This window comes from Terrapene carolina, unplaced genomic scaffold (assembly GCF_002925995.2).
Source record: "Terrapene carolina triunguis isolate 2854851 unplaced genomic scaffold, T_m_triunguis-2.0 Scaffold210, whole genome shotgun sequence".
In the NCBI taxonomy this organism is placed as follows: Eukaryota; Metazoa; Chordata; order Testudines; family Emydidae; genus Terrapene; species Terrapene triunguis.
In genome coordinates, this window is record NW_020664561.1 from 13,610,218 (window position 1) to 13,638,182 (window position 27,965).

Consider the following 27,965-nt stretch of genomic DNA (forward strand, 5'->3'; position numbering starts at 1 on the left):
AGGGCCGGCTCTAGGCACCAGCAAAACAAGTGGTGCTTGGGGCGGCATATTTTTAGGGGCGGCATGTCCGGCGCCAGAATGCCGCCCCTAAAAATGTGCCCCGGCCGCCCTAGCTCACCTCCGCTGCTGCTGCCGCTCGCGCACCGCTGCTCACCCTCCCTCCCAGGCTCTCAAACCTGGGAGGGAGGGGGAGACTCCGAGTGGCCGCGGCGCGGGCGCCGCTTCTCCCCCTCCCTCCTAGGCTTGAGAGCCTGGGGGGAGGAGGCAGGGCTGGGGATTTGGGGAAGGGGCGGAGTTGAAGCGGGGCCGGGGGTGGGGTAATTAAAGAACGGGGGGGGGGGGGGGGGGGCCAAAATTGTTTTTGCTTTGGGCAGCAAAAATCCTAGAGCCGGCCCTGCCCATCCCCCTCAGACCCCTGCTCTCCTGACAGAAGGGGCTGTGAAGTCAGGCACTGAGGAGGCTGCACACTTAAAATATCTGTCCGATCTGTTTTCCATGACTGAGAGATGGAGAGTCTCTTTGGCCGGGTGGGACCACAGCGCTCAGGCAGTGCCGTGCAGCAGGGGTGGAAAAATGTGTTCACCTGGGTCACATTGGTCATTTTTGATTCTTCGCCTCATTCCCGTGCTGGGCTGTCAGCTCTGTGGGGGGGCAGAGGGGGAGTTCCCCTCCTCTCACATCTGCACCCTGGCCTTCCCCAGCTTGCACAGATCCATGGAGCACACAGCAGGGCTGCAGTGGAATAAATTTTGTCTTAATAATGCATTCTACCCCCCCCCCCACAGCAACACTGCAGTGTGTGTAAAGAGGAGCTGTGCCTACTACAAGCCAGCACATAGTGACTGAGTGGAGTTTTAAGCATCTCTCTGGGAGATGGGCTGAGAGAATATCAGTTCATGCAGCAGGAATGCTCTCACCTGGCTTCCTGTATCAAGCACTGCAGGGTCTGGCTCTACCTGCCCCAGACTGCCCACCCCCTGGGGTTGCCCAGCGTTGGCTCTTCACCCACTGCGCATGCCCCTTCTCAGGTCCCATCTGCTATTTCTTTCCTCCCATCCAAGTGGAGGGACGCTAAGGAGTCTACAGAGCATCTGCATGTCCCGCCCACTCGTGCCTCCCACACCTTTGAAAGGGGTCGGGGGGGGGGGCAGACCTTGGCGAGCACTGGGAGGAGGGAGAGTTGAGTTAATATCTGGGCCATAACCTGCCCCTCTGGACCATGCACTGGTGCTGGGCAGGGCTGCCCCTGGTCAGGGATGCTGGAGAACATGGGGATTTCATTGCACATTCATCAGCTTCACTCCTCTCTCCCACACTGACCCCTTCTTACTTTTCCTACTGATTCACCCCCCTCCATGCACCACACTGTAGATTTGCTCCATCTGTACCTTGGTCCCGTCCATTGGTCCCTTTCATCCCAGTTATACTGATGCTTTGACTCAGTAGATCTGTTCATCTCACCCATCTGCTCCAGCCAGTGTGCCTCAGTCCGAGGGCAGTGTTTCCATCTGCATCAGTCATCCCTCTGACTTCCCTGTGCCCTAGCCGGCCAGCTGTGTGACCACCCCTCCACCGCGCTGGCTCTCCTCCCAGTCCTCCCAAGTATCCTTCTGTCCATCCCTCGAAGCCTGCCACCCCACATTGTGCCCTGAGAGCTGTCCCCTGTCCCGGCCATGCTGCCCCATGCCCACCCTTCTACCCCAACTGGGCCAACTTGCACAGCACTGGCCCAGCCCTGTCCCAACCCTGCCACTGGCCCTGCTGTGCTGTCCTGCACACACACACACACACACACATACACACCATGATCCCAGCTGTGCCACCCTGCACACACTATCCCCCCAATGGTCCCAGCCATACCACCCTGCATGCACACAAACATACACCATGGTCCCAGCCGTGCCACCCTGCAAACACCACCCCAGTGGTCCCAGCCATACCACCCTGCGTGCGTGCGCACACACACACACACATCAATGGTCCCAGCCATAACATCCTGCTCACATGCGCATACACACCATGGTCCCAGCCGTGCCATCTTGCACACACACACCCTTGCCCTAGCTGTGCTGCCCTGCTCGCTCTCTCTCTCTCTCTTTCTCACACACACCTCTTCCTTATCCCAGCCATGCCACGGTTCTTCAATAAAACCAACGTTGCCCTTCTGTGTCTACAGGGAATTTGCCAAAGAGCGAGAGCGGGTGGAGAACCGCAGAGCCTTCATGAAGCTGCGTCGCCAGCAGCAGATCGAACGGGAATTGAATGGCTATAGGGCGTGGATAGACAAAGCAGGTAAGGCTGGTGGCAGGCCTAGGGTCAGCATTTCAATGTGAATGACGGGGTGACCCCACTGGCTCGGGGGAGGGGAGCTGCTGCTCTCACTGTGTAGTTCAGCAGATGCCTGCGAAGTCGGAGGCTGCCATCACTGATGAATGAATTAGCTCCGTATTGTACAGCTTGTGGGTCCATACGGTTCTCTGCCCCTCCCCCACACCCAGACTGTCTCTGCTGCACGCTTCCCCCACAAAATATTTCACCGGGGCAGAAAATGTTCTGCTGAGTCGCATGCGACTGAATTGCACGTTGGAGGCCAGAGTGCATGAAAGGTGCTATGGTTGGGCTGAATTTCACCTTTGGTTACAAATGCGTAAGTCCACTGCCATCCGAGGAGGTGACATGGGTAGAAGCAAGGGCAGGATTTGGCTAAGGTGTGTATTCCTTTGGTACACTGTGATACTGAACGTGCAAACAAGGCATATCTAAATCCCAGGCGGAGTGGGTGGGACAACGTGTTTGGTAGCCTACGAGCATTGGAGCTAACTTAAGTGGCCATTAACACAGCTGCCCAATGACACAGCTAAAAGATTTTCGCTCTTCTCTCATAAGGATGCCCTTAGGAAATCAGAAATTCAGACTTATCCTCCGGTACTAAGTAGTTTGGCCACAATTCTAGTGTTCCATACAACCTCCACCCACCAGTCCTGCAGGGAGCTCCCCCAGGGAGATCCCTGTGCCTGCACGGAGCTCACTGCAGCATGGAAACCAGAGTGGTTATGCTGCTGTATGACCACCTTTGCAGTCATGCACAGCACACAGACAGGAGTCTGACAGATTGCCGTCAGTATGCTAGCATTCCTCATCCTCAGGAAGGAGCTGATCCTGGGAGATGCTGAGCACAGGAGAAGCTCAGCACTAATGCGTCCATGGGGCAGCCGTTTGTCCAGGTGTCATTAGTGACCGAGCTAACACATCTCCATGCGCACAATCCTCTCAGCTTCAGATCATGAACTCAGAGCTCTCAGGAAAACAGCCTCAGCAGGTGTGATGACCCAACATAGCACTTAGCAGCTGTGTTGAAAAGGTGGACGTACAAACCAGATTATCAAGCCCACATTCCGGGGAGCGTATTTTTAATATTGTGCATGCAAAGAAGGGCCAATGATAGGTGGACAGAGTTAAGGCAGTTTGGTAACATAGCTGTGAACGAGATTTGGGTTTCTAGTTTAACTTTAACCCTGAATTTCCTGGGTTTCTAATGTTTGTTTTTTGTGATTTTCTTTTAACTATCACATTACTGAAAGGTCGTATACAAGTCAAACCACCAGCATGCGCTTCACTTCACTCTAACAAAGATTTGTGTGTGTACGTATGACTTATATAGAGGTGCCAGTTCCATATGTTAAATATTGAAACTCTGTGTGGTTGGACTTCCCGCCACACTGAGAGGCCTGGGTGGGGCTTTTCATTTTCTGAAGTTATCTACTATGGTGGGGCCATAAATTAGAGTAGGTGAGGGTCCGTTAGTCACTTTCCAGCCAGTTCCACCCCTGAGGGTTTTCTGACTGGATGCATGGTCCCTTTGATGAGAACTTTTTTGATGAGAACAATTCCATCCCCAGCTCCCGACCTGTGACTGCATCTAAGAGAATGAAGGCTTTTTCTGCACAGCTATAGATTTCCAAATAGACACGATATAGACTTTGGATATCACACCTGTTTTCTAACTTGTCACCAGTGTGTCACTTATGTCCTCGTTTGTCACCGAAGAATTTAGCCAAAGGATTCTGTTTAGGGCATGGTGTGTAGGAAGTGTTTTTAAATAGGATTGGGGGAATGGATTCAGATAAAATAAGAAAAGACTTGCACCTTCATTCAAAACTCATACCAACAATGTGTTGAGATTCACAGAAGTTTTATTAACTTCAAGATGAGCCTGAGCCACAAAGTTCAGCTGTAGATCTAGTTCCAGACTTCTCCAGTGTTCGGGGGAGTTTGGATCTAGGGTTTTGGTTCATGCCTATGTGCTTTCTGGTTCTGGCTGGGACAGAAAAGGAAGCCCCAAATGCAACAAGAAGTGTTGTTTCCATGGTATTTCTGCTCTGAGTGGAAGCAGGGCATACTGGGAATCCTGCAAGGCAGAGTGGAGATTTCCAGACATGTTTTGGAGACCCAAGAATTTTGGATAAAAAAATCAGTTCTCATCAAACCGAATCTGAAATTTTTCAGAATTTTCGGTGAATTTAAAAGGTCCCGTTTTGGGTCTGTTCTAGAGTGGGGATTTGAACCTGCATCTCCCACAATCCAGGGAGTGCCCTAATCACTGGGCGAAAGGCTATAATGGAGGGGTGGTAGCATGACCATCACTTCCTCCTATGGCCATTTTGTGACTAACCAAAATTATTGGTGTAAAAATTTGTGAATAGTTTAAGGTCAACTGAAACTGCATTTTTCATCAAATAAATGAATATAAACGTTTGTCTAAAAACATAGCCCGGCTCTACTTATTAAACATCTTTGTTGGCCTTTAAGAGAGCTTTCTTCTTGGAGGAGGCAGCAGGACAGTGGATTAGAAGTCATTTTTCTTTCCGATTGGCTGACGTTGTGTTGTGTAGCTGACTCTTTCCACTACTGTCAAATTGTATCTGCTCATTCACAAGGTGCAGGAAGCCATGGTGGGGCTCCCAGTCTCCACTGCACATTAGTACAGTTCTAATCAACACTAATGGCAGTGTAGCAGCATCTCCTGACTAATCGTGTGTTATCTCATGTTGCTGTCATATGGTGGAACTGTTCCATTTCACTACATGGCTTTCTCATGTAATGGATGCTGCCTTTCCTCCATCGTTTCACCTTCAAAACAAATTCAAAATGCTCTTGACAAACTGGAGAAATGGTCTGAAATAAACAGGATGAAATTCAATCGGGACAAATAAAAAATACTCCGCTTAGGGAAGAATAATCAGTTGCACAGATACAAAATGGGAAATGACTGCCTAGGAAGGAGTACTGCAAAGAAGGATCTGAGGGCTATGGTGGATCACAAACTAAATATGAGTTAACAGTGTAACACGGTTGCAAAAAAGGCAAATATCATTCTGAGTTGTATTAGCAGGAGTGTGGTAAACAAGACACAGGAAGTAATTATTCCACTCTACTCAGCACTAATAAGGCCTCAGCTGTAGTATTGTATCCAGTTCTGGGCACCACATTTCAGGAAAGATGTGGACAAATTGGAGAAAGCCCAGAGGAGAGCAACAAAAAAATGATTAAAGGTCTAGAAAACATGACCTATGAGGGAAGTTTGAAAAAATTTGGTTCGTTTAGTTTGGGGAAGAGAAGACTGAGGGGAGACATGGTAACAGTCTTCAAGTACATAGAAGGTTGTTATGAAGAGATGGTTAAAAATAGTTCTACTTATCCACTGAGGCCAGGACAAGAAGCAATGGGCTTAAATTGCAGCAAGGGAGATTTAGGTTGAACATTAGGGAAAACTTCCTAACTGTTATGGTGGTTAAGCACCGGAATAAATTGCCGAGGGAGGCTGTGGAATCTACATCATTGGAGGGTTTTAAGAGCAGGTTAGACAAACACCTGTCAGAGATGGTCTAGATAATACTGAGTCCTGCCTCAGTGCAGGGGACTGGACTAGATGACCTATCAAGGTCCCTTCCACTCCTACATTTCTATGATTCTGACGGGTTCTCTGTCTCTTTCTCCCTCACTGCCCTTCCTCCTCCCTCTGGCTGGGAGCACCAGACGTGAAGTCTGTGGGAGCTCTGAGCTTTCTTTTTTTCATTCCCTGGTATATCAGACACTTGGAGACAATTTACTAAACCATTTGTTTTTATGCAGAGGAAGTAATGCTGGCTGAAGAGAATAAAAATGCTGGGACATCAGCCTTGGAAGGTAAGGAAAACAATAAGCTAGCTAATGTAGCTGCATTCCCTTTTCTGCCTCCAGCTACAACCTCCAGTTTAACTCACTAGAGCAATGGGAACTAGATACATGATTATGGGGAGTGCTGGGAACCAAACCACTGTTTCTGCTGGTTAACAGGAGGCCATCATGTTAGAGCAGTGGGGCTCGACAGCAGCTCTCCTGGTTAGGGAGGGTACAACACGCCAGAGAGCATGAAGCCAATCTGTAGCCTCTCTCGGTACAGAGCGCCTGACTTACTTTAGTGCTGGGAACTGGACGGCAGCCCCATTCAGTTACTGAGACCCCGATTACCGGGTTAGCTGGGTACCAAGTAACAGCCTGGATAGGAGTCGGTCGAACAGTCTGCGGGCAGCATTTAGATGCAGTGGTAACTAGAGCTCCCCTCTTCTTCATTTCCAGTGCTCAGGAGAGCAACCATCAAAAGGAACCGGACAGAAGCAGTGAATCGTGACTCGAGTGACGAACATTGTGTCGATATCTCCTCCGTGGGTGAGTGGAGGCCAGTTCGCCAGCCTGTGTGATAGACTTTCTCGGAGCCCAATGCTAAGGCAGTCCAGAGTCTCCTCCCCACAAGTCCTCTAATGATGTGGAGCATCTTGTAAAATCCTGAGGGGAGTAAAGCCAAAGTGGAGATGGGCTAAGACCTTATGTTTCTGTCCGTTGTTAGCACAGAGAATGGAGCCCCCACACTGTTTCTGCTGCTTTACAGAGCTTGTATAGGAGCTGGCAGGTTAAGCCCATCCTGCCATAGTGGAGCTCTTGAGTGAGGAAATAATTCCTCCCATTCCCTGGTCAGAAGGGAGATTGACCTGGTCAGGTCCTCTGCTGAGCAAAACCACCGTGTTCCATTGTTCTCTTCTGGCCTCTCCCCCTCAGGTACCCCTCTTGCTCGTGGCAGCATCAGGAGCGCTAAAGTGGATGGCGCCTCCTATTTCCGGCACAAGGAGCGACTTCTGCGCATCTCCGTTCGCCATATGGTGAAATCCCAAGTGTTTTATTGGACCGTCTTGAGCTTGGTGGCTCTCAACACTGCCTGTGTTGCCATTGTCCATCACAACCAGCCTCCGTGGCTCACCCACCTCCTCTGTGAGTTCCAGGTCCCTCTCCTTGTTTGGGTGTGTTACAGCGACAGGTTGTACAGAACACCAACCCCGCTGACCCCGGGTCAGCCATCAGTGCAAGTAAAACGTGGCTGCTTGGAGCCCCAGGACTATCAGCATATGGCATGGTTTGTTGCCTTTCCAGGAGGACTGGAGAGGGCAGCAACTCACAGCCTGTTACAGGAAGATCTTTAGCTGTTGGCGGCGCTGGGTCTGATTCTCTTGTCACCCCAGTGTAAATCAGGAGTGAACTCCATTGAGGTCAATGGGATCAGACTGGCATGAACCTGGAGGGAGATCAGAATCACGCTTGCCATCCTGAATATTGTACACAGCCCATTTCCACTGTTGCCCGCTGTCTTGCTCTTCATCACTGAAATCATTTTCAGTTCTGCTTCCCTCCCAGCAGATAAACAAGAATGAGTTTGACTGGACTCATGTCATTCAAATCCAATACGGATTGCAAGGGAGGTGACTGTTTTGTATCAGTGTGAAGTGGGGACATAATAGTAAGTTTACCCTGCTGTAGTAATGTAATGAACAAAGACTAATTAACACCCTTCTGAGATAGGTCTGAGTGGAATCCTTTGTCCCAGCATAGAAATGCAGCCATCCTTGAGTTGTTTAATAGAAACAATGACACTACACAAGAGATCTGGGCACAAATGAGAAGTGTTTTACAGCCAACTGAATCCAATGAGGATTGAAGGGAGACAGAATATAATTCCCAATTAGAGTTTGTCCAGGGCACCAGAGTTAAAAAAATTGCTGTAGATCTGACAGCCATGAACTAACGGCCATGAATAATCAGAACCTCAGTTTTACATTTTGTCCTACAGACAGCAACATAGTGCTCCTGGGGCATTGGTTCAGTACTCACACGGTAGGATGAGTAACACCTATTGAATGTATACCACTCCTGCTACACCTTGAAAGACTCCCATTCAAATACGGATTCAGCTCAAGTCTATGAAGCTGTCTGCTGAGATGTCAGCACATGGTGTGGTATGGCAGCTGGTTCTAATGAGAGCCACCTTTTGGACAATATGGAAAACTGACTTGGCCACTAATGTTCCTGAAAGATCCTGTGACACTTTTCACAAGCGTACAGCTGATAACTGCATGTCCTGGCAAGACTTCAGCTGTGGAGTAATTACATCAGGGCTATGAAAGTTCCTCTGCAGTTTAATTTGGAGAAGTTCTTCATTTCTGCCCCTAAAACTGTTGTGTAGTGTTTGTTGTGTGCTGTTAAACCACAGCTGTGTTCCACTGCAGAAGTGACTTCACTTAAATGAGTGCACCCGTTCTTCTGTGACACTATCCCTAATAACACACACCCTTTGAAAACTTAGTTTGTGGGTCCAGTTATCTATGATTCATGAAGGCAAGCACCTTAATCCATTCTCTGCGTACCAGCTAATGATGCACAAACTTCCTAGATCTCCAGAGAGAAGCAACCAATTCCACATTCCTTCCCTACAGAGTCAGTGAAAAGGACCTTGATCCCCCTGTCTGGTTGTCCTGTCTCCTAGAATGTGCTGAGTGGATTAGTGAGCTCTGTTTGAGGACTCTGCTTGTCTTTGCACAAGGTCCCATAAAATCTAGTATCAGCATAACACATTGGTAAAGTCTGTCATGTCCCCCTGCAGTGGCTGGGCCACTAGGGGTTAATAACCTACAGCTGCAACCAGCTAATGGAGTTATTCCTTTAGATCAAGTGGTAGAGGTTCTCCTGGAGTGTTGAAGGTTTGTCTGCTGACACCCCATGCAAGGGTCACTGTATCAGCTCTTTACACTGTTTTCTAAGCACAGATAAGGAGAAGCAGATGTGTAGCTAATGCACCTGAATTTCCCTGTTTCAGACTATGCAGAGTTCCTGTTCCTTGGGCTCTTCCTCCTGGAGATGTCCTTAAAGATGTATGGAATGGGGCCGCGCCTTTACTTTCATTCCTCTTTCAACTGCTTTGACTGTGGGGTAAGCAGTGCATGAAACTAGAGCAAATGTTGTAGGCAGCAGAACAGTCTGCAGGTCTCTGGGGGGGGAAGGGGTTACAACATAACTTAAAGAGGGGAAGGGGAATGGGACAGTCCTTCCAGAGGGCTGTGGGGAGGGGGTGTTCCTAGTAGAAGGGTTAGAAAGGCAAGCAACATAGTCTGTTACAGCAGTACTGAGATCCAAACTACTAGCTTCTGATTACATAGGGCTGGCCATCACATGGAGTTGCACACCTGAGAGGGACTTCCTGTGATTACTATGGTCCTTGACACTCTAAGCCCATGTTATGTACGCAGGCTGTATTCTCATGTGTGTTTCTGATCCCCCAGGTCACAGTGGGAAGCATCTTTGAAGTGGTCTGGGCTATCTTCAGACCAGGAACCTCTTTTGGGATCAGCGTCTTACGAGCCCTCCGTCTTCTGAGAATATTTAAAATAACAAAGTAAGTAAAGAGGAACATACGTCCCTGCCTATTGGCTCCCTACCCCTCGGCCCACCTGGCCCTTTCTCTATCCCCTTCTGGCTCCTAGCTCTCGCCTGGCTGCCATCACAGATCCAGATTCCCCTTGTTTTGCACAGTCCTACTACTAGTGCTACAGTAACATCTGCATTTTCCAGGTATTGGGCATCCCTGAGGAATTTGGTGGTCTCCCTGATGAGTTCCATGAAGTCAATAATCAGCTTGCTCTTCCTCCTTTTCCTCTTCATTGTTGTCTTTGCTCTGTTGGGAATGCAGCTGTTTGGAGGCAGGTAAGTGCATGAAAGGCCAGGGAAGATTGGAGCCCTTTTATTTACAGTGAATAATATCATCTCCCACCCTTTCAAGGAAAACACTGACCCACCTCTCTGGCTCTCACCAGATTACCAATAATGTTCCTTTTTCTGAAGGACCTTAGATCAGGCTAGTTCAGGGCACGATGGGCATGATGTCTGTTCAGATTCCTGCAGAAGTGCTCCAGGGTCCTTACCTGTCTCATGATAAAGGTGAAATGGGGACAAAGAAGAAGGGAAAGTCGAGGGAAGTGGTGAATGGATGGGGTAGGCTATTATAGGAGCAGCAGACCTAAGAGGACAGAAAACAGTGATGTGGTGCCACCTCCATATTCCAGCTTGTGCATTTCCCTTTGGTTCGTTTTCAGATTTAATTTCATGGATGGGACTCCTTCTGCAAACTTTGACACCTTCCCTGCAGCCATCATGACAGTGTTTCAGGTAGGGGCCTGGTAAAAATGAGGCAGCTGGATTTTTCTACCATACAGACAATACCCCCGGCTATCTGATTCTTATCCACCACCCGAGGTGGTTCATGTTCTGAAGTTTTCTTTACAACCAAAAGATCTAGAAGCTTGATAAATGCAAAGTAATGCACCTTGGAAAGCATAATCCCAACCAGGGCCGGTGCAACCCATTAGGCGACCTAGGCGGTCGCCTAGGGTGCTACAATTTCGGGGGCGGCGACCGCAGTGGTATTTCGGCAGCGGGACCTTCCACCGCCTCTATGGGTGGCAGCATTTCGGGGCGGGACCTTCCGCCACCTAGGGCAGCAGAAAATCTGGCGGCGCTCCTGATCCCAACTATACAATGATGGGGTCTAAATTAGCTGTTACCACTCAAGAAAGAGATCTTGGAGCCATTGTGGATAGTTCTCTGAAAACATCCACTCAATGTACAGCGGCAGTCAAAAAAGCGACCAGAATGCTGGGAATAATTAAGAAAGGGATAGATAATAGGACAGAAAATATCATGTTGCCTCTATATAAATCCATGGTACACCCACATCTTGAATACTGTGTGCAGATGTGGTCGCCCAATCTCAAAAAAGATATATTGGAATTGGAAAAGGTTCAGAAAAGGGCAACAAAAATGATTAGGGATATGGAATGGCTTCCATATGAGGAGAGATTAATAAGACTGGGACTTTTCAACTTGGAAAAGAGACGGCTAAGGGGAGATATGATTGAGGTCTATAAAATCATGACTGGTGTAGAGAAAGTAGATAAGGAAGTGTTGTTTACTGCTTCTCATAACACAAGTACTAGGGGTCACCAAATGAAATTAATAGGCAGCAGGTTTAAAACACATAAAAGGAAGTATTTCTTCACACAACACACAGTCAACCCATGGATCTCCTTGCCAGAGGATATTGTGAAGGCCAAGACCATAACAGGGTTCAAAAAAGAACTAGATAAATTCATGGAGGATAGGTCCATCAATGGCTATTAGCCAGGATGGGCAGGGATGGTGTCCCTAGCCTCTGTTTGCCAAAAGCTGGGAATGAGTGACAGGGGATGGATCACTTGATGATTACCTGTTCTGTTCATTCCTCTGGGGCACCTGGCACTGGCCACTGTCGGAAGACAGAATACTGGGCTAGATGGACCTTTGGTCTGACCCAGTAGGGCCATTCTTATGTTCTTATGTTCTTAAGCTTAAGGCTTGGTTCTCCATGCAGTTACATGGGGGCTTATGCCAGTGTATCTCCATTGCCTTCAGTGAGTTACACTGGCATAAAGGAGTGGAGATCCACACCCCTACATTAAATGAAAGCTGGTGTTCTGCTGCCACACGTTGTAGATTCCAAAAATCTCTGGAAGACACCTAATTCCTCACCACAGAGCAGATCCCTTCTCCCCAGGTAACCCAGCTGTGGGGCAGGATCGTCCCTGAGACAGGATCTGCATACTTGGACCACCTCCTGCACACATTTGCAGATAGAAAACTGGTGGGCTATATATAAAATAATAGCGTGGGTGATAGTGCCGCCTGTTTGTTTGTTCAGATCCTGACGGGCGAGGACTGGAACGAGGTGATGTACAACGGGATCCGCTCCCAGGGCGGGGTCCGCTCAGGCATGTGGTCCTCCATCTACTTCATCATCCTCACCTTGTTTGGAAATTGTATCCTCTTGATTGCTATGTTTTAGTGAGAGCTCCCTCTGTCCTGTCTCTCTGTGAGGGGATAACTCCTCCCATTGCTCATCAGAGACTCAGTGCTCTGTTCATATTGCGGGAGTGGGTGTCCCAGAGTTCCTTTCCGCATCTCACATGGCAGGGGTAAGAGTCTGGTCCTACAACTACCCCCCTCAGACATGGAGGAAAAAGTGTATCCCTGACACTCGGCACTCCTATCTTCTGCTGAGGAACCATGCTATAGGCTGGCCGGGGGACCCCTCCCTCCCACCCTGGTTCAAATTCAGCCTCTTTCTGCTTCTGAAAAGTAGAGGGTTTATCCCTGAAGTGAAGTAGGGCCCCTCAGCTGCCTGGTCTCTTCAGTGGTGCTTGTTTCCTCTCTCTGAAGCCGGCATGTTCCTCTGTGTCAAGGGGGGTGGGATTGTGTGTTCCCCTATTGGCCGCTGTAGAAGCTCAGGCCATTATCACATGACGTGTCGACTCTTAACGCGCCCAGACACCCTGCTGAATGTGTTCTTGGCCATCGCTGTGGACAACCTAGCCAATGCTCAGGAGCTGACAAAGGTAAGGGATGCTAATGCTCTCCCTCCTCCCCCCCCGCACCTTACTACCCAATGAGCCTCGTTCAGACTGTCCATATGGACCCCACACAGGGTCCATGCCATATGGCCCAGGAATCCACTTCTGAGTCCTTGTCATGGTCACCTGGGAAGCTCATTCCCTATTTTTTTACTTCTTTGATTTTAAATTTGTGAGTAAACATAGTGCTTATGGAAAAGGAGGGCTAATAATGCTGCACTGAGTCTGGCCTCTGTCTGCTCCTCAGTGCTAACCTTGCCCCACACCTGCTGTTCTAGCCCAGTTCCCCCTCAGAGCTCTATCAATACATCTCTGTCATGCACTGCTCTTCCAGCCTTGGGCCTCTCCTGGGCAGTAGTTTTGAAGAGTGTGATGGCTATGACCACCAAATCTCACTTCCACTTGGGACCTAAGCAGGATTTGAACCTGTGTTTCTGTTGGTGAAGGGCAAGAGTATCAAGACTCTGCATCACTGAGCTCCTGCCTTGAGAAAAATGGCATGGCTTGGTGGGCTGAGGTTGGAGATGAAAGCCTGATTTCTAATCCTGGTTCTACCACTGATTTAGGGCTTGTCTACATGGGGAAATTGACCGGAATAGCTATTCCACTATAGCTATTTCACTTCAAATTCCCACCCTACCTTAATCTGAAATAACTTTCAAGTGTAGACAAGCCCTTACCACTGGGCAAATCACTTAGGCCCTGATTCAGGAAAGCACGTGCTAAAGTCCATCCCTGTTCCAGAAAGCACTCACACACATGGACTCATAGACTTTAAAGCCAGAAGGGACCATCATGATCATCTAGTCTGACCTCTTCACATCACAGGCCACAGAACCTCACCCACCCACTACTGTAATAGACCCCTAACCTTGGGCTGAGTTACTGAAGTACTCAAACCCATGCTTAAACTAAAGCATGTGCTTAAATGCTTTCCTGAATCAGGGCTGTAATCTCTCCACCTCAGCTTAGCCTATCTCCGACTCCCAATGTGTGGTGTGAGGATTCATTAGCTAAGATTTGTCCAGCATGCTGAAAATTGAAAGTGCAAACAATTTTAAAATCATCTCACCTATTACCTGTCTGACACTGGTGCAGTTATCATTAGTTAACCATCGCAGATTGAGACAATGCCAGACTAGACTTCAGTGCCCTGCTGGGAAGTCTTTGGGCTCTGATATCATCTGGATTGCCGTGTATAGGTAAAAACAGCCAGGATCATTGTTACTCTTAGGATGGGTTGGTCCCCAAAGCATAGAGGCTCCATGCTGCCCATTTCCAATGTGGTCTGTCTGTTCCTCACGCTCTCAGGGCTCAGCGAGTAGCCTCCAGCACCAGTGTAAATCGGATTTGTTTGAGGCGAGTGAAATGGAGCAGAATAATCCATTATGTTGTCTAACTTTCCTCGGGGGACACACACGCAAATGTGTATCTTCCCATTGGAGAGCAGTGCCGACAGGACTTCATTTCCTGGTTAGTGCAGATGGCACCTCAGAGGGAGGGGGAAGGGTGACTGTAGGGTGACTCACGCAGGGAGATTTCCGCCTCCACTCTCTACTGTCACTGCCTCACTAACTTGAGAGGGAGGAGACTGGTGCAGCTCTAATGCTTTCAGGATGGTGTATGTGGCCGAAGTGGGGAGCGAAGCACCTGAGATATTGAAATCTAGGCTTTCCCATTCACCTCCATTTCCTCACATCCTTGATTCTGGGCAGCATCAATGAAGGAAAGAGTGTGCAGGGTTTTAGTGGGGCTGAATGGACGTAAGGCCACAAATGGCATTTCTTGCTGCAGTAACTCAGCCAAGCTCATGAGGGTAATATGATCCCATGTGGGGTCAGGAATGGACCCTGACCACTTTGTCAGACAGGCAGAGAAACGTCAGTGCTGCCCAGTACAGAGACTGCAGCCTTGGATCAGACCCGCTTTGGCTGGTAGTCCAGGCCTGGCCCAGGCTTAGGCAGGGTTGGCTGCTGCTGCTGTTGGATTTCCTCTTTTAACGAGAACAGCTTCCCCCTGCCACTAGACCCCACTGTGCGGATACTGGCAGGGGCAGTAGCTGACTGGACAAGACTCAGGGAAGGAGAAAGAAGGGGAGAGTCAGAAGTTGGGGCGAGATACAGGAGTCATATGGGGCATTTGCAGATATAGATAAGCACCTAAATATCTAGTAATTTGTCCCAGCCCCAAACTTTTACAATCTCCTCAGTAGTCTTAGGGAAAATCTGCTAAAATTCACTGGGATACACAGAACTGCCTCAGGCTTATGCTGAGAATTGTCCCGGGAAATATTTGTTCAGTTGTTAGCACCAACATGTGCCCCCCCTGTGCACCACACCCCTGCACACACACCCTATGCTGCATGATCACACATGCACCCCTTGCGCTCCCCCCTGCACACTACGCCCCCCCCCAGCACTCGCATGCACCCCCGCACACACTGTGCTCATGTGAACACCCACACACACACATTATGTGCTTGTGCACGTATATATCTCTATACACTTTGGGGGCAGGGTGAGCTCCCTTCTCCTCAGATCCTCCCCACATACTCTGGGGGCGGGGTGGCACCAGTCTTCCCCACATACCTATTGAAGCAGGTGGTCTCCCAATTTCATCCTCATGCACACCCCTCTGTCCCCCCCACCCCCCCATTGTCCCACTTGCTTGGTTTGGGTGAGAGGGTGCCCCATTCTGCCCCTCTCAGCTCCCACACTGGCAGTGCTCGGGTCTGTTAAGTGCAGCGAGTGTCCCATTCTCCCCAGTGCAGCCTTTCCCCCTCACACATCTTTTGGAGGGAAAGAGGTACAGTACACTCCCCCTCTTCTCTGCAGCAGTATTGAAGGTATCCTGGGTTCTGGTCTTTACATTCTGGTCATGATAAGTCAGGAGCACTATGGGATTTTTTGTCTACTTCCTGATAAACATCATATATTAGCGACTGCCAGAGTCAGAATGTCAGACTGGGTAGGTCCTGCTATGGCAAATACTATGTGATGGGGCACTGCTGTGGATCCTAACCCGCTGAGAAAACTCTAGAAAAGATTGGGCATAACGAGGAAACCATGTCAGTTTTGACTGGGTTTTGTGAAAATAAAAACCACACTGGGCAATTCAGAAGGCTCATCTCAGCTCTGGTGGCTTCACTCCGAGCCTTTTCTTACTGGCTGCACGGGGCCAGGTTTGCAGCATCTTGCATCCAGCATAACCATGCAAATCCCCTGCAACATCTGGATGGATGTAAACTCCCTGGTGCTCCCTTGTAATGGACATTTTTGTTTAACATTTAGGATGAGCAGGAGGAAGAGGAGGCTTTTAACCAAAAGCATGCCCTGCAGAAAGCCAAGGAAGTCAGCCCGATGTCTGCTCCCAACATGCCCTCCATTGAGTGAGTCACCCTCTGCATGCACCGTGTCAGCAACCGCTTCTACCTGTCCCTGAGCTCTTTATGGTGATAGCCACTCATGCCATGAAAGAGAGAGGGGACTATGCAAGGGGTAGCACCAATGCGAGGCATGTACATATGCATGCACATCTAGGGTACAGGTAACACAGAGGTGTTGCTCTCATGCAGGGCAATGGCACCGTTCATTGATGGTGTTGAAGCAACACAATTGGATCAGACCAATAGAAAGGGGCCAGGTCTGCTGTTAATTACGGAGGATCGTGGCAGTTTCAAGGTGGTAGCTACATCAACAGACAGTGCTGGTTACTGATTGTGCTTGCTGTCCTAAACATCCCAAGCTCAAGTCTTTATATAGAAGCAATAAGAAAGGCTTTCATCTCTGAATGTGCTAAGAGTGTGAAGTCAGAAACCCACACCCTCTGCAAGAGGCCTGCACTGAGTCCTCTGATAAAGGAGAAGACCCCACAGTCATCCCTGGAGGAGGAGGAGGAGGAGGAAGGAACCCTGTTGGCTCCTCTGTAAGAGGAGTTCCCACTAGCTATTCCATTGTTGCAGGGGAGGGGGGGCAACCATCAGTGACTCCATTATGGGGGCAAAAAAGGGGATTTAATAAGTGAGTCTCTGGATTAGATGTGGTCAGAACAACGCCGACAGAACCATTTCCCATCAGAAAAAGCAGTTCCATAGAAATCTAAACGCTTTGGGAAATTGTGTCAATTTTGCTGAGATTTTGTTTCAGGGGGAAAAAAGCAAAAAAGTTCTGCCAGTGTCAAAACGTCCCATTATGTCACTTTGGAGACAGAACATTTCCATTTTTCATTTTGAAATGATTTTGAGTTTCAAACGTTTGTACTCGGTATTATATATTCTAAAATTAAGTCAAAATGCAATGTTTTGATTTTTTTCAAGACAAATGTTTTGATCCTAAAGGAAATCTTTTTAGAATTTTCCTTCCGTGGAGGTTTTTGAAATTTTCAGGTTTCATTCCGATTCTAAACAAAGCCAAATGCTGAAATCCTTTGCAAAATGGAGTTGTCATCTTCTGGTCAGCTGTACTGTGAAGGTTCAGGGAAGCTCCTGACTTCATCTGTTTCTCCAGATAGCATCCAAACTATCTGAACTTCTTGGGTCTGCAACACTGGGCTGAGATTGTCATGAGAACAGGCTGCTTTGGTGGATTTCTGGCGTGTCCTACTTCTAGTTGGGCCAGAGATGCTGTAAGACCTGCCCATTCCCTGGGAAAGGAACTGCCCGTATGACTCTTCTGTGGAGATGGAAGAGGCTATATTGGGGGATGGGTTTGGGGAGAGAACTCATAGTCTGACTGCTGTGATGGGCCCTCCAGAGCCATGTTGGCTGTCAGTGTGTGGGAAGCTGGCCACTGGATGTAGTGTGAATGACAGATTTTAAGAAACAAAGAGATTTAGACTGTAGCAGAGGGCTAGAAAATGGATGGATATAGGCAAATTGGGAGGAAGTGGTGATAGGTGGAATAAGTTTGATACTCAAAGGTTGTGTCTACACTAGACTTTTCCATCAAAGGTTACCAAGCATTGCCAGTACAGTGTACTCCACTAGCGCCAACGATGGCTGGGGAACTCGAATTTGGCCAGAGTTCTAGACAGCTGCTTGTGCCTTGTCTACTCTAGCACGTCCATGGTTGCTAGTGCTGGTGTATCAGTGGTAGAAACGGTGGGAATTAAAGTAGAGTGTAAACAAAGGTGAAGAGGAGAAGACCTAATGCTAAAAGGATGTGGGGAAGAAGAGTGAAATTATGGAAGTACGTGTATCTGTGTGCAGGCATGTGTGGACAAGGGTGGATTTGTGTGTATGTGGGTGACTGGGTGACTAGCATGAAGGTAGGTTTGAGTGAATGGGATGTGGATGCCTACCATATGGACAGGTTTGCATGAGTGTCTACAGTGTGGATGAGTTTGCATGTACAGTGCACGGGTGCCTTCCATGCAGATGGATTTGTGTATGTGGTGCATAAGTTCCTACCATGTGGGTGGGTTTGTGTGTAAGGTGCATCATGTGAGTGCCTATTGTGCAGATGGGTTTGGGTGTGCGGTGTGGTATGTCGGTGCCTAATGTGCAGATGGGTTTGGGTGTGCGGTGTGGTATGTCAGTGCCTAATGTGCAGATGGGTTTGCAGGTTTGGCACATGGGCATATTTATGCTTTTGCCACTGTATGTAGGAATGGTCACATTAGCATGTACTTTTTATGTCTGCATTTGTTCTGGCATATAACCGCACACATATGCATTAGTATTTGCACAAGTGAATATTAGTCATGAAGTCACCACGTGGGCACATATGCCTTTATTAATGTGTAACTCTGTGAATATTTCTTTGCATGTCTGTATACCTTTGTTTGAGTTGTACAAAGAGGACTAGCATTCTTATCCCTGGTGATGAGTGTATAGTTACGCAGTTGTGTGCATGCAGTCATTTGCTTCCTTGCATATCCTGTGTGTATGTACTTTGTATGGGTACCAAGTTCTTGCTTGTGTGCAGTCTGTGAATATATCCTTGCATATATTGTATGTATACACAATATGTATTATTTGTATATGGGTTGGCAAAATGTGTACTTTTTTGTACATATTTTTGCATGTGTTTCATTCACATGTATTCTAGGTGGCATGTGTATGTATATGTGACTGAATGCTACAGTAAGCGTATGGGCATGATTCTCCATAACCCTCTTTAGGAATCCTTTATACTGTCAAAGCAGTGTAAACGGCTCTTAGTGTAAATGAGAATCAGGTGCTGTGTATTTAAGGCTCAGTGAGTGCATGTCTCTGTATATATATAATGTCATATGCCCCTGTTGTGTTGGCGGCCCAACACCTTTGAAATGCCTATATCAGTGTGTGCCTATCTCTGTATAAATCTGTTTGCGTGTGTGTGGATGGATGAATTTGTTTGCAAAAGTATTTGCTCCATGATCTCTACATGTTTATGTAGAAGTTTGTGGGTGTGATGAACCCCTTTCCATTTGTACATATATACGCATGCTGTGCAGTTACGTGCGCGTGCATGCTAGTGATGGATGCCTGAAATCACTTTATGCACATACGTAGGTGTGTGTGAGTTTCTCTGCTTGTGGCTGTTGGTGTGCAAGTCCGTGCAGGGTTGAGGTGGACTGAACCCATTCATTTTTCTTTCCCAGAAGGGACAGAAGGAGGAGACACCACATGTCGATGTGGGAGCCACGCAGCAGCCAACTGTATGTGTGCCATATGGTTGCGTGTTGTGTGTGGCTATGTGCATATGTGGTTACATGTATTTTTGTGCGTGCTAAATTTAGGCCTCTACATAGCCTATTTCAGAGCGTATGTTTGCTCCTCTGGGCATATGATTTGTGTGTGCTCCTGCTTCTGCACATCTGTTAGTGCGTGTGTGGGGGTTTGTGTGTGTCTAAACTAAGTGTGCTCTCTTGTGCTGCCGTTTGCTTGTGTCTGTGTGTACTTGTGTAGGTTAGCACTTCAGTGTGTGTGCGGATACTGTAGGTACATGTGAGCTGGTGTCTGTTTATTTGTGTGTGCCGGTGTGTGTCTACCCATGCATATGTTTGTGCCGTATGAGTGTGCTTGCTTGTACGTGCGTTTATTGGTGTGCATCTGTGTGCCTGTGTAGGGGTGTCTGTCCTTTGAAGCCTGTTTGTGTGCACATTTGTGATATTTTAAAGGTTTTATTTGATCCCTTAAAATGCACCCATCAGCCCACCCTCTGAGCGCGTCTATGAGAATGTACATGTACAAGCCTCCTCCCCCAGAATTTAGCCCTCCCCTGCCAAGGCACTAGGCCGAGCAGGCAGATGAACATTACTGCCACCCGGTTGGCCAAGAGACTTTGGCTCTGTCAGACCAGGAGAGAAGCAAGCACAAGAGGTGAGAGCCCTCCACTCAGAATGCCCTGCCACCAGCCATTCAGATGGAAAGACTGTGAGTAAAAGCTGATCTCAGCTGGTGCAGTGGTGTCTGTGTGTGTGTGTGGGGGGGCACTCAGGGGTAAAGTCCCCGACAACACGGGGCATTGTAGATCAGTAAAATCAGCCCCCTTTTCACCTGGCAGGGAAGCGGCAGCTCGTGCAGATGTTGCAGAACAGCTGTAGCACGCTCCCTATGGCTATCGCTCCCTGTACTGCTCAGTGAGCGGGCAGCTGGGTTCTACGCTAGCTTTGAAGATAGCCTCAGGTAGGCCACATTGCAGCAATCCAAGCTGAAGGTGACAGGTCTGGATCGCCGGGATGCAGTTCATGTCCAAGATAAACGTTTGCCATTGTTTCAGCCAGAAGCGGATGGGATAAAATCGCACCATGCTCCCAGTTCTGTAAGAGCTGCCTTTCCACAAGAGAGGCAGACCGTTTACCTGATGTCCGTTACCCGACCACCCTACATCTTGGCTGGACTCTCATCCAAACTCCTCCTGTTTCAGCTACACACCGAGTCAGCAAGGAGACTGTGCAGTCTGGGTCTGATGCCAAAGACCTCAGTCTCTTTATCATTTGCATGTCGATGGCAATGGAGCCCAAACACACTCCCTCTCTCTCCCACTGGCTTTACGTCCACGCTGAAGAGGAGGGGTGACAAAACTGAATCCTGTGAATGAGGGTAAGTGAGCAGTTGCCCAGCACTATCCTCTGGAATCTCTTCATCAAGGAAGACTGGAACCACTGAACCAGAGTTTGCAAGGTGACGAAGGCACATCTAATTAGCAACCGTTGTTTAATTCCTGGCAGGTGGAAACTGAGATGTTGCTCTCCTTTCCCCTCCTGGTCTCTCCTTTCCTTTCCTTTCCTTTCCTTTCCTTCTGCTCCCATTCCTTTACTCTTTTGTTCTTTTGTCTTTTTTTTTTTTCCTATTCTCCCCTTATTTTTGGGGGGAAAAAATTCAATTTTTTTTAAAAAAAAAGGGTGGGGAAAGATAGCTCTGAAAGAATCAACATGGATATCTGCCCGTCAGCCTTTGCTAGAGGCAGGTCAACTACCAGGAAGACTACCAGTATCTCAGCCACACAGTAGAAAGCCAGACTCAAAGGAGTCAAGGAAATCTGAGGATTCCAAATGACCCCACACCTGCCATGGAACGCCTTTCCAGTGACCTTCCCCACCAGGGGAAGGTTAGAGACAGGCAACATTAAAAGATGGTTTTCTGAGCTGGATCCTGAGAGTATTCACTTGGAGGAGGTTGACATCCTGCCCTCCCCAAGGGAGGTGTTTATCCACTAGTAGGCCCAGAATTCCCGGGCTAGATTTTATCCGTCTCAAGGGCCGTTGGCTCAATTAGAGCTCTCCTAGCAAAACAGGCTGAAATTCAGCCAGAGAAGATACTGCATTTGTCCTCTCCAGATGCTGCCCTGCTGGTGTGGAGGGAGTCCGTTTCAGTCCAGATCTGATCTACACTCCCTAGAAAGTAAATGAAGAAATCCTTGCAGCAAAAAATACTTGACTCAGTCCACCTTAGAATGAACAGATCATAAGAACGGCCATATTGGGTCAGACCAAAGGTCCATCTAGCCCAGTGTCCTGTCTTCCAACAGTGGCCAATGCCAGGTGCCCCAGAGGGAATGAACAGAACCAATAATCATCAAGTGATCCATTCCCTGTCGCCCATTCCCAGCTTCTGGCAAACAGAGGCTAAGGACACCATCCCTGCCCGTTCTGGCTGATAGCCATTGGTGGACCTATCCTCCATGAATTTATCAAGTTCTTTTTTGAATCCTGTTAATGGGATGATGGCTCCTTCTGACATTTAATCCATCACAAGCCACCTGGATAACGCTGTGGTCTGCGAGGAAGATCTATGGAAAGAGGACGTTTAATAGACAAAACATAATCATACTTTCCTATCAGGTCATTGCTAGAGTGGGCCATTGGCTGCACAGTATTCTGCTTAGAGAGATCTGAAACCCAACCAAGTCCGTCAGTCCAGTAAAAGAAATCCCCTGACCCGGTGGGAGTCATGGAGGGTTCTGACTTCAAACTGGAAGGAGCAATAATGAGAACATGACACAGGAGTTCATCCTCCTCACCTCCAGTTATCTGTGCAGAGCCAGAAGTCAGTGGGGCCAGTCCGATAGTACTCATAGCAGCTCTGAGATCCCACAGGAGCCCCGAGTACAGGCCTGATTCTTATTTACATTAAGGCCCCTCAGCACCATTCTGACAGGGAAGAGAGGCCCTGATGTGGGTGTCAGTGTAAATGCCAGAGCGCTGATTAAGGGGCTGTAGTGTAATTCCAAAGCCTCAGTGACTCCAACACTGACCTAGACAAATACCCAGGCAGCAGGCATGGGAAATCTGCGATGGCAGCCTGTACATTGTGATCCAATTTCATTCTCTCCTGGGACATGTATGCCATTGAGGCCACGTCTACACCACCACTTATGTCTGCAAAATGTAGGTCGCTCAGGGGTGTGAAAAAAACATCCCCCTGAGCGACAAAAGTTTCTCCAGCACCGGTGGTGGTGCGCACAGAGCTATGTCGGTGGGAGAGCTTCTCCTGCTGACCTAGCTACCGCCGCTTGCTGGAGGTGGTTTTAGTATGTCAAGGGGAGAGCTCTCTCCCGCCGGCACAGAGCAACTACACAATAGATCTTACAGTGGTGCAGTTGCAGTAGTACAGCTGTGCCGCTGTAAGGTCTCTTGTGTAGACATAGCCTAAGACGAATCTATTTCTGAACAGGGCACCTCCTACCTCTGGATCAGATGCAAATAACATGACTCTACTATTGCCCTGACTTCTCTCAGCTCAGCTCGAACTGGGGGAAATCTGGGTCAGTGCAGGGGCATCTGAGTCAGCCAGCCATGTCTTGGTGATACACACAAACCTGAGCGCTTTGCTAGGACTAATCTGGGATAGCAATGATCTTATTATCCACCAACGTCACCCTGAACAGCATGAACCAAACAGCACAGTCCCCGTCAGCGGATGCACTGCGTTCTCCAGATGAGACCTGCAGACTGCTAACAAACATTTGTGCATGTCTGCCCACGATTTTGCATGTAGCGGCCTCTGGATTTTGCGTAGAATAGCCCATGCATATGTGGCCATGTGCGTTTGTACATTAGGCGAATTGTATGTACCGTTGTGTTTACCTCGGTAGATCTGCAATTGTAACATCCATATTTTTGTGTACATTGTTCCACACATACTGGCCCCATGGGTTCAAGTGTTCATGTAGTTGCGTGTGTGGGCTCATGCACGCCCATGTTCCCTTGTGTCTGTAGGTGTATGGTCTTGTGTTTGCATATGTAGGCTCACACATGCTTGTGTGTATGGGCCTGCCCAGCAGTGGGGTTCTGTCTTTTGATGTACGGAGCCTATGTGTCTGCATGTCTGAGCTCTCCCATACGTTGGTCCTGATTTCCCAGAGCCCTGCGTCTTGTGTAGGCGTTGACACCAGTGCCGAGTGGGTGTAGAACGCTCCCAAGTCAGAGTGGTAGCATTGCACGCCCGCTGCGCGGGAAGCGACTGCCCAAGGAGCAGGGTGATGAGGGTCTCCGTGTGGGTCCGTCTGGGCCCAGGTGCATGCTGTATGTCTAGGGGTGGGTTCTCGGGTTTCTGACAGCACAGAGGTGGCCTGAACCCCTTTGTTTTCCTTTCCCAGGAGGGACAGGAGAAGGCGACATCACATGTCGGTGTGGGAGCAGCGTACCAGTCAGCTCCGCAGGCACATGCAGATGTCCAGCCAGGAGGGCCTCAACAAGGACGCCCCTCCCTTGATCAACCCTCACGCCAGCATATTCAGGAGGAAAATGCCTGGGGAAAATGTAACCCTGGAGAAGAGTGAAGAGGATCATGGAGGCAGCGCAGAGCACCCGCAGGCGGAATGCCTGGACCAACCCATCGCAGGCACCAACTCATGCCCAAGCACCAAAGAGGACCAGAAAAGCCCATCCCCTCGAGCCAAGAGAGACAGGGAACAATGGCATCAGAAATCATGCCATGGGAACTGTGATCTGACTGAGCAGGAGGGGGGAGGGAGAGGAGGCGGAGGGGGAGGCGCAGGGATCGAAGACCGAGCACGGTTGAGGCAGAGCCAGAGGCGCAGTCGGCACCGGAGAGTGAGAACTGAGGGGAAGGAGCCGGCTGGGGCCCTGGAGAGCAGGTCAGCCAGCCAAGAGGCCGGCCTGGAGGAAGCCAATCCCACGGAAGGAGAGCAGGCCAGAAATGAAGGGGGGAAGGAGGACACGAATCAGGAGGAGCCACTGGCGGGCGAGGAGCTGAACAGGTAAAGGGCGCACCATCCCTGATGGCTATGATCCGCGGCTCCTTCTTGTGGAGAGATGGCAAGCCTGGCGCCTGGGGGTGGGAGGGCAGTGTGGGTGGGCCGATCTCTCGATGGTTCTGCATCTCCAGGCATGAGCCCTTCCTTTCATCTGTCATCCAGCCTTGGGCAGCCTCTAGTCCATTTTTGCTTTGCTTCTCTTTCCCCACCCAGTCTGTCCTGAGGAGCCGGGCTGTTCCTTGATCCTGGTCAATAGCGCCCTCCCCAAGACAGGAAGCGGTGCTCAGAACAATGTTCCAGACAGTGCCCCAGTAATCACCCGAGGTGCAGTAGTAAACTTTCTGTAAGCCGTCATGTAGAATACCATCATCTGCTGGCTTTTAAAAAAGGCACTGATTTGGTCTGTAAACCTCATTTCTCCAGGGTCTGGGAAGTCTCCCTGTCTCCTCCCAAGGTGATAAAGCTCTGACCAGGTCTGTGTCTAGTTTCTGGCATAAGAGAAATGTTTTCAGATAGGGATCAGGGACAGCAAATCTCGTGGCTCCTGATTTAATTGGGACCCCTCCCTCCATCTCCCTACAAGGTCCAACATGAAATGTAACGTTTGTGTTATGGCTGCTATGCCCAATCCATTAAATCTAATCGAATACAACAGCCTATTCAGATGTTCCCACCTATGCTCTCCAGGGCCTCCTGGATATCCCGCAGGGAGATCGTTTCTCTCCTCATCCTCGAGACTGGAGATCAGCAAAGGCAGGAAAGGATCTGCTGGTCCCTCCCAACCCCCCAGCAGCTTGTTGCAATCCCAGCTGTGCTAGCATGGGGTTTCAGGGACACAGGGCAGTCCTTGCCTTAAGACAGAGGAGACTCCAGCAGTAGGACATTAAAGAACTTGAAGAGCAGTGGTGGATGAAAAACGCTATAGAATTGTTGTTGTTATTTCTGCCTTCATCAACTGGTGTCACTGTAGCCAGAGGAACTTGCTGAGAAAAGTTCAATGCACACAAGAGACAAATCCAACAGCTGCCAATAAATATGAATATAAAAATAATATAATTGTCATTATTTCCAGGAGTGCCTCAGATCCCCCTTTACTGATGAAATACTAGGAAATCCATTTTAACCAGCCATGCAAGGGACCAGTGAAAACTTGGTTGCTTAGCAGAGGCTGATCTTTAACCAAAGAGTATTGCACAGAAAATTTTTGGAATACATTAAAAGGGTTGTTTAAGACAGGGGTTTGCTTTTTGGAGGTTGGGCACTGTATCCAGTGTTCACTATATTCCAACTGAAGCCTTTCTAACGTTGCAAAAACAATCATTCCAAAAGCACACATGGTTTCATTTCTCTCTCTCTTTCTCCCCGTTTTATCTTTACTTCCCAACCTCCATTTCTCCCTCTTTATTCTCTCCTTTCTGTCTTCTCCATTTCCTCCCCACTTGCTCTCCCTACTCCCCTCTGTCATCTTCACTTCTGTTGTCCCCACATCCCACCTCTTCCCACCCCATCCCATCTGTCCTTCTCTCTCCCCTTGCCTTCCTCCTTTCTTCCTGTAGAACCAATGAAATCCCAGCCGGTGATGCTGCCTTTGCTGGGGCTATGCAGGAAATGAGCCCCCTCAAAGTCCCCCATGAGCTCAACGAGGAGAAGAACACTAGCTTGACAGAGCAGGACTGCAGCGGCCTGGACACCAGTGACCAAGCCCTGCTGGGCAGCTTGCAGATGGAGATGAGCAGAGCCGTCAGCAGGAGCGAACCCGAGCTGTCCTCCGTCACGGCCAACACGGAGAAAGCCACCGAGAGCACCACCATCATGATTGATGTCCAAGACTCCACTGTGGTACAGAGTGAGGACCTGTCTCTTTTGCTGTTTGCCTCTCTCTGATCTGCCTTCCTTCACAGTGGCCCCAGAGGGCTGCTGGGAACACTGTGGATTCCCCAGAGGATCCTCCAGCATTCATGCAGCCCCAGCACTGTCAACCCTCCACCCCCATCCCATCGTCCCTCAGACCCTGAATTCATAGCCAAGGCCCCATGTCCTGTGTGGCAAGTTGGACCTAAGTCCCGAAAGATGCTCTGGATGGGCTTAGATGACACTAGCACCCCCACTGTTGCTACCACATGTGGAAAGCCAACGCCAGGGTTTTTCTGTGGCAGGGTGGTTACCAGGCTGCCTCACAGAATAACGGCACTTGCAGCTCTGATTCACCATGTTCACATCCATTGCTTCGTGGTTAGGCCACGTCTCCACTGAGGATCTCAGCCATTAGTAGCCAGGGCCCAGTACAGGGGCACTAACGCACCTCCCTAGTGTAGACAGCCAAAAACACTTTAAACTGTCATTTGATCCAGGGCAGTTTATCCCTGCTTGAACCCGGTCCCCACACACACAATAGGAAACATGCAGGGCGTGTCTCTCCCCCCCCCCCCCCCTACACTCCATTGTGGCCTTGGGGGAAAATTGCAGAGAGCAGCCAGCCAGAGACTCTAGCCGTCAGGGGCAGGAGCAGCCAAAGCAGAGACCTTCAGCGGTTCCAGTCAAAAGACTCAAACCTGTTCTCTCCCTTCCCCTGCCCTGCTGAACAGCTGTGTGCTTCCACCCTGCCTCCCTCACCAAGTATGTCTGCGCTGGAGCTGGGAGGTGACTGCTCCTGCTCGAGGAGATGTACCCGGACTAGCGCCCATTGAGTTAGTGCGCTAGAAGAGAAGCGCAGCTGGGAGTGGCCTGAATGGCGGGACGGGGCTAGTCAACCCAAGTACATAGCTAGTATCTCGGACAGGATCATCTGTCCTGCTGCTTGGGCCACCACAGCTGCGCTTCTGTTTTTAGCATGCTAGCTGGCTCAGCGCTAGTGTGGGTATGTCTCCTGGAGCATAGACATCCCACATCTAGTCACCTGAGCTTCACTCCACACCTGCCCTTCATATCTTCTCCCATGCTCCGTCCCTCTCAACCCTTTCCCTTTTCTTGCCAGTTAGCTGATTCCCCTCCTACTGAAACACACCACCCGTAAAAAAAAATTATGGAACTAACATGACACTTGCTACCATCCCATTGTTCACTCTGCTTGTGTGTTAGAGCCCTTCTCCCACCCTGGGTCTGGTCTAGTTCAACTGCTAGCTCTTCCTGGTGGGGCTGTCTACCACTCTATGTTTGTACAGTGCTTAGCACAGGGGTGGGCAAACTACGGCCCATGGGCTGGATCCGGCCTGCCAGCTGGTTTAATCCAGCCCTCAAGCTCCCGCTGGGGAGTGGGGTCTGGGGCTTGCCCCACTCTGGCGCTCCACACGCTGCCCCTGCCCCAAGTGCTGCCCCTGCATCTCCCATTGGCCGCGGCCAATGGGAGCTGAAGGGGCGGTGCCTGCAGATGGGGCAGCGTGCAGAGCCACCTGGCCACGCCTCTGCGTAGGAGCCGGAGAAGGGACATGCCACTGCTTCCAGGAGCTGCTTGAGGTAAGCGCCGCCCAGAGCCTGCACCCCTGAGCCTCCTGCCGCGCTCCAACCCCCTGGCCCAGCC

The 27,965-nt window shown here is 49.4% G+C and overlaps 1 protein-coding gene across 3 annotated transcripts in view; it reads left to right on the top strand.

The window, feature by feature from the left end:
- Nucleotides 1–27,965, top strand: part of LOC113407323 (voltage-dependent R-type calcium channel subunit alpha-1E-like) — a 258,992-nt gene that overhangs the window by 172,778 nt on the left and 58,249 nt on the right. For 2 of the 3 annotated variants that reach the window (XM_026655712.1, XM_026655713.1), the window contains 14 exons: nt 2,177–2,292; nt 6,133–6,186; nt 6,619–6,708; nt 7,096–7,305; nt 9,182–9,294; nt 9,645–9,757; nt 9,934–10,065; nt 10,455–10,527; nt 12,095–12,212; nt 12,721–12,788; nt 16,094–16,191; nt 19,386–19,442; nt 23,828–24,451; nt 26,005–26,294. In XM_026655712.1, the coding sequence (XP_026511497.1) occupies nt 2,177–2,292; nt 6,133–6,186; nt 6,619–6,708; nt 7,096–7,305; nt 9,182–9,294; nt 9,645–9,757; nt 9,934–10,065; nt 10,455–10,527; nt 12,095–12,212; nt 12,721–12,788; nt 16,094–16,191; nt 19,386–19,442; nt 23,828–24,451; nt 26,005–26,294 (2,156 nt within the window). The remainder of the gene's footprint in view (nt 1–2,176; nt 2,293–6,132; nt 6,187–6,618; nt 6,709–7,095; nt 7,306–9,181; nt 9,295–9,644; nt 9,758–9,933; nt 10,066–10,454; nt 10,528–12,094; nt 12,213–12,720; nt 12,789–16,093; nt 16,192–19,385; nt 19,443–23,827; nt 24,452–26,004; nt 26,295–27,965) is intronic. The other variant, XM_026655714.1, reaches the window with a different exon arrangement.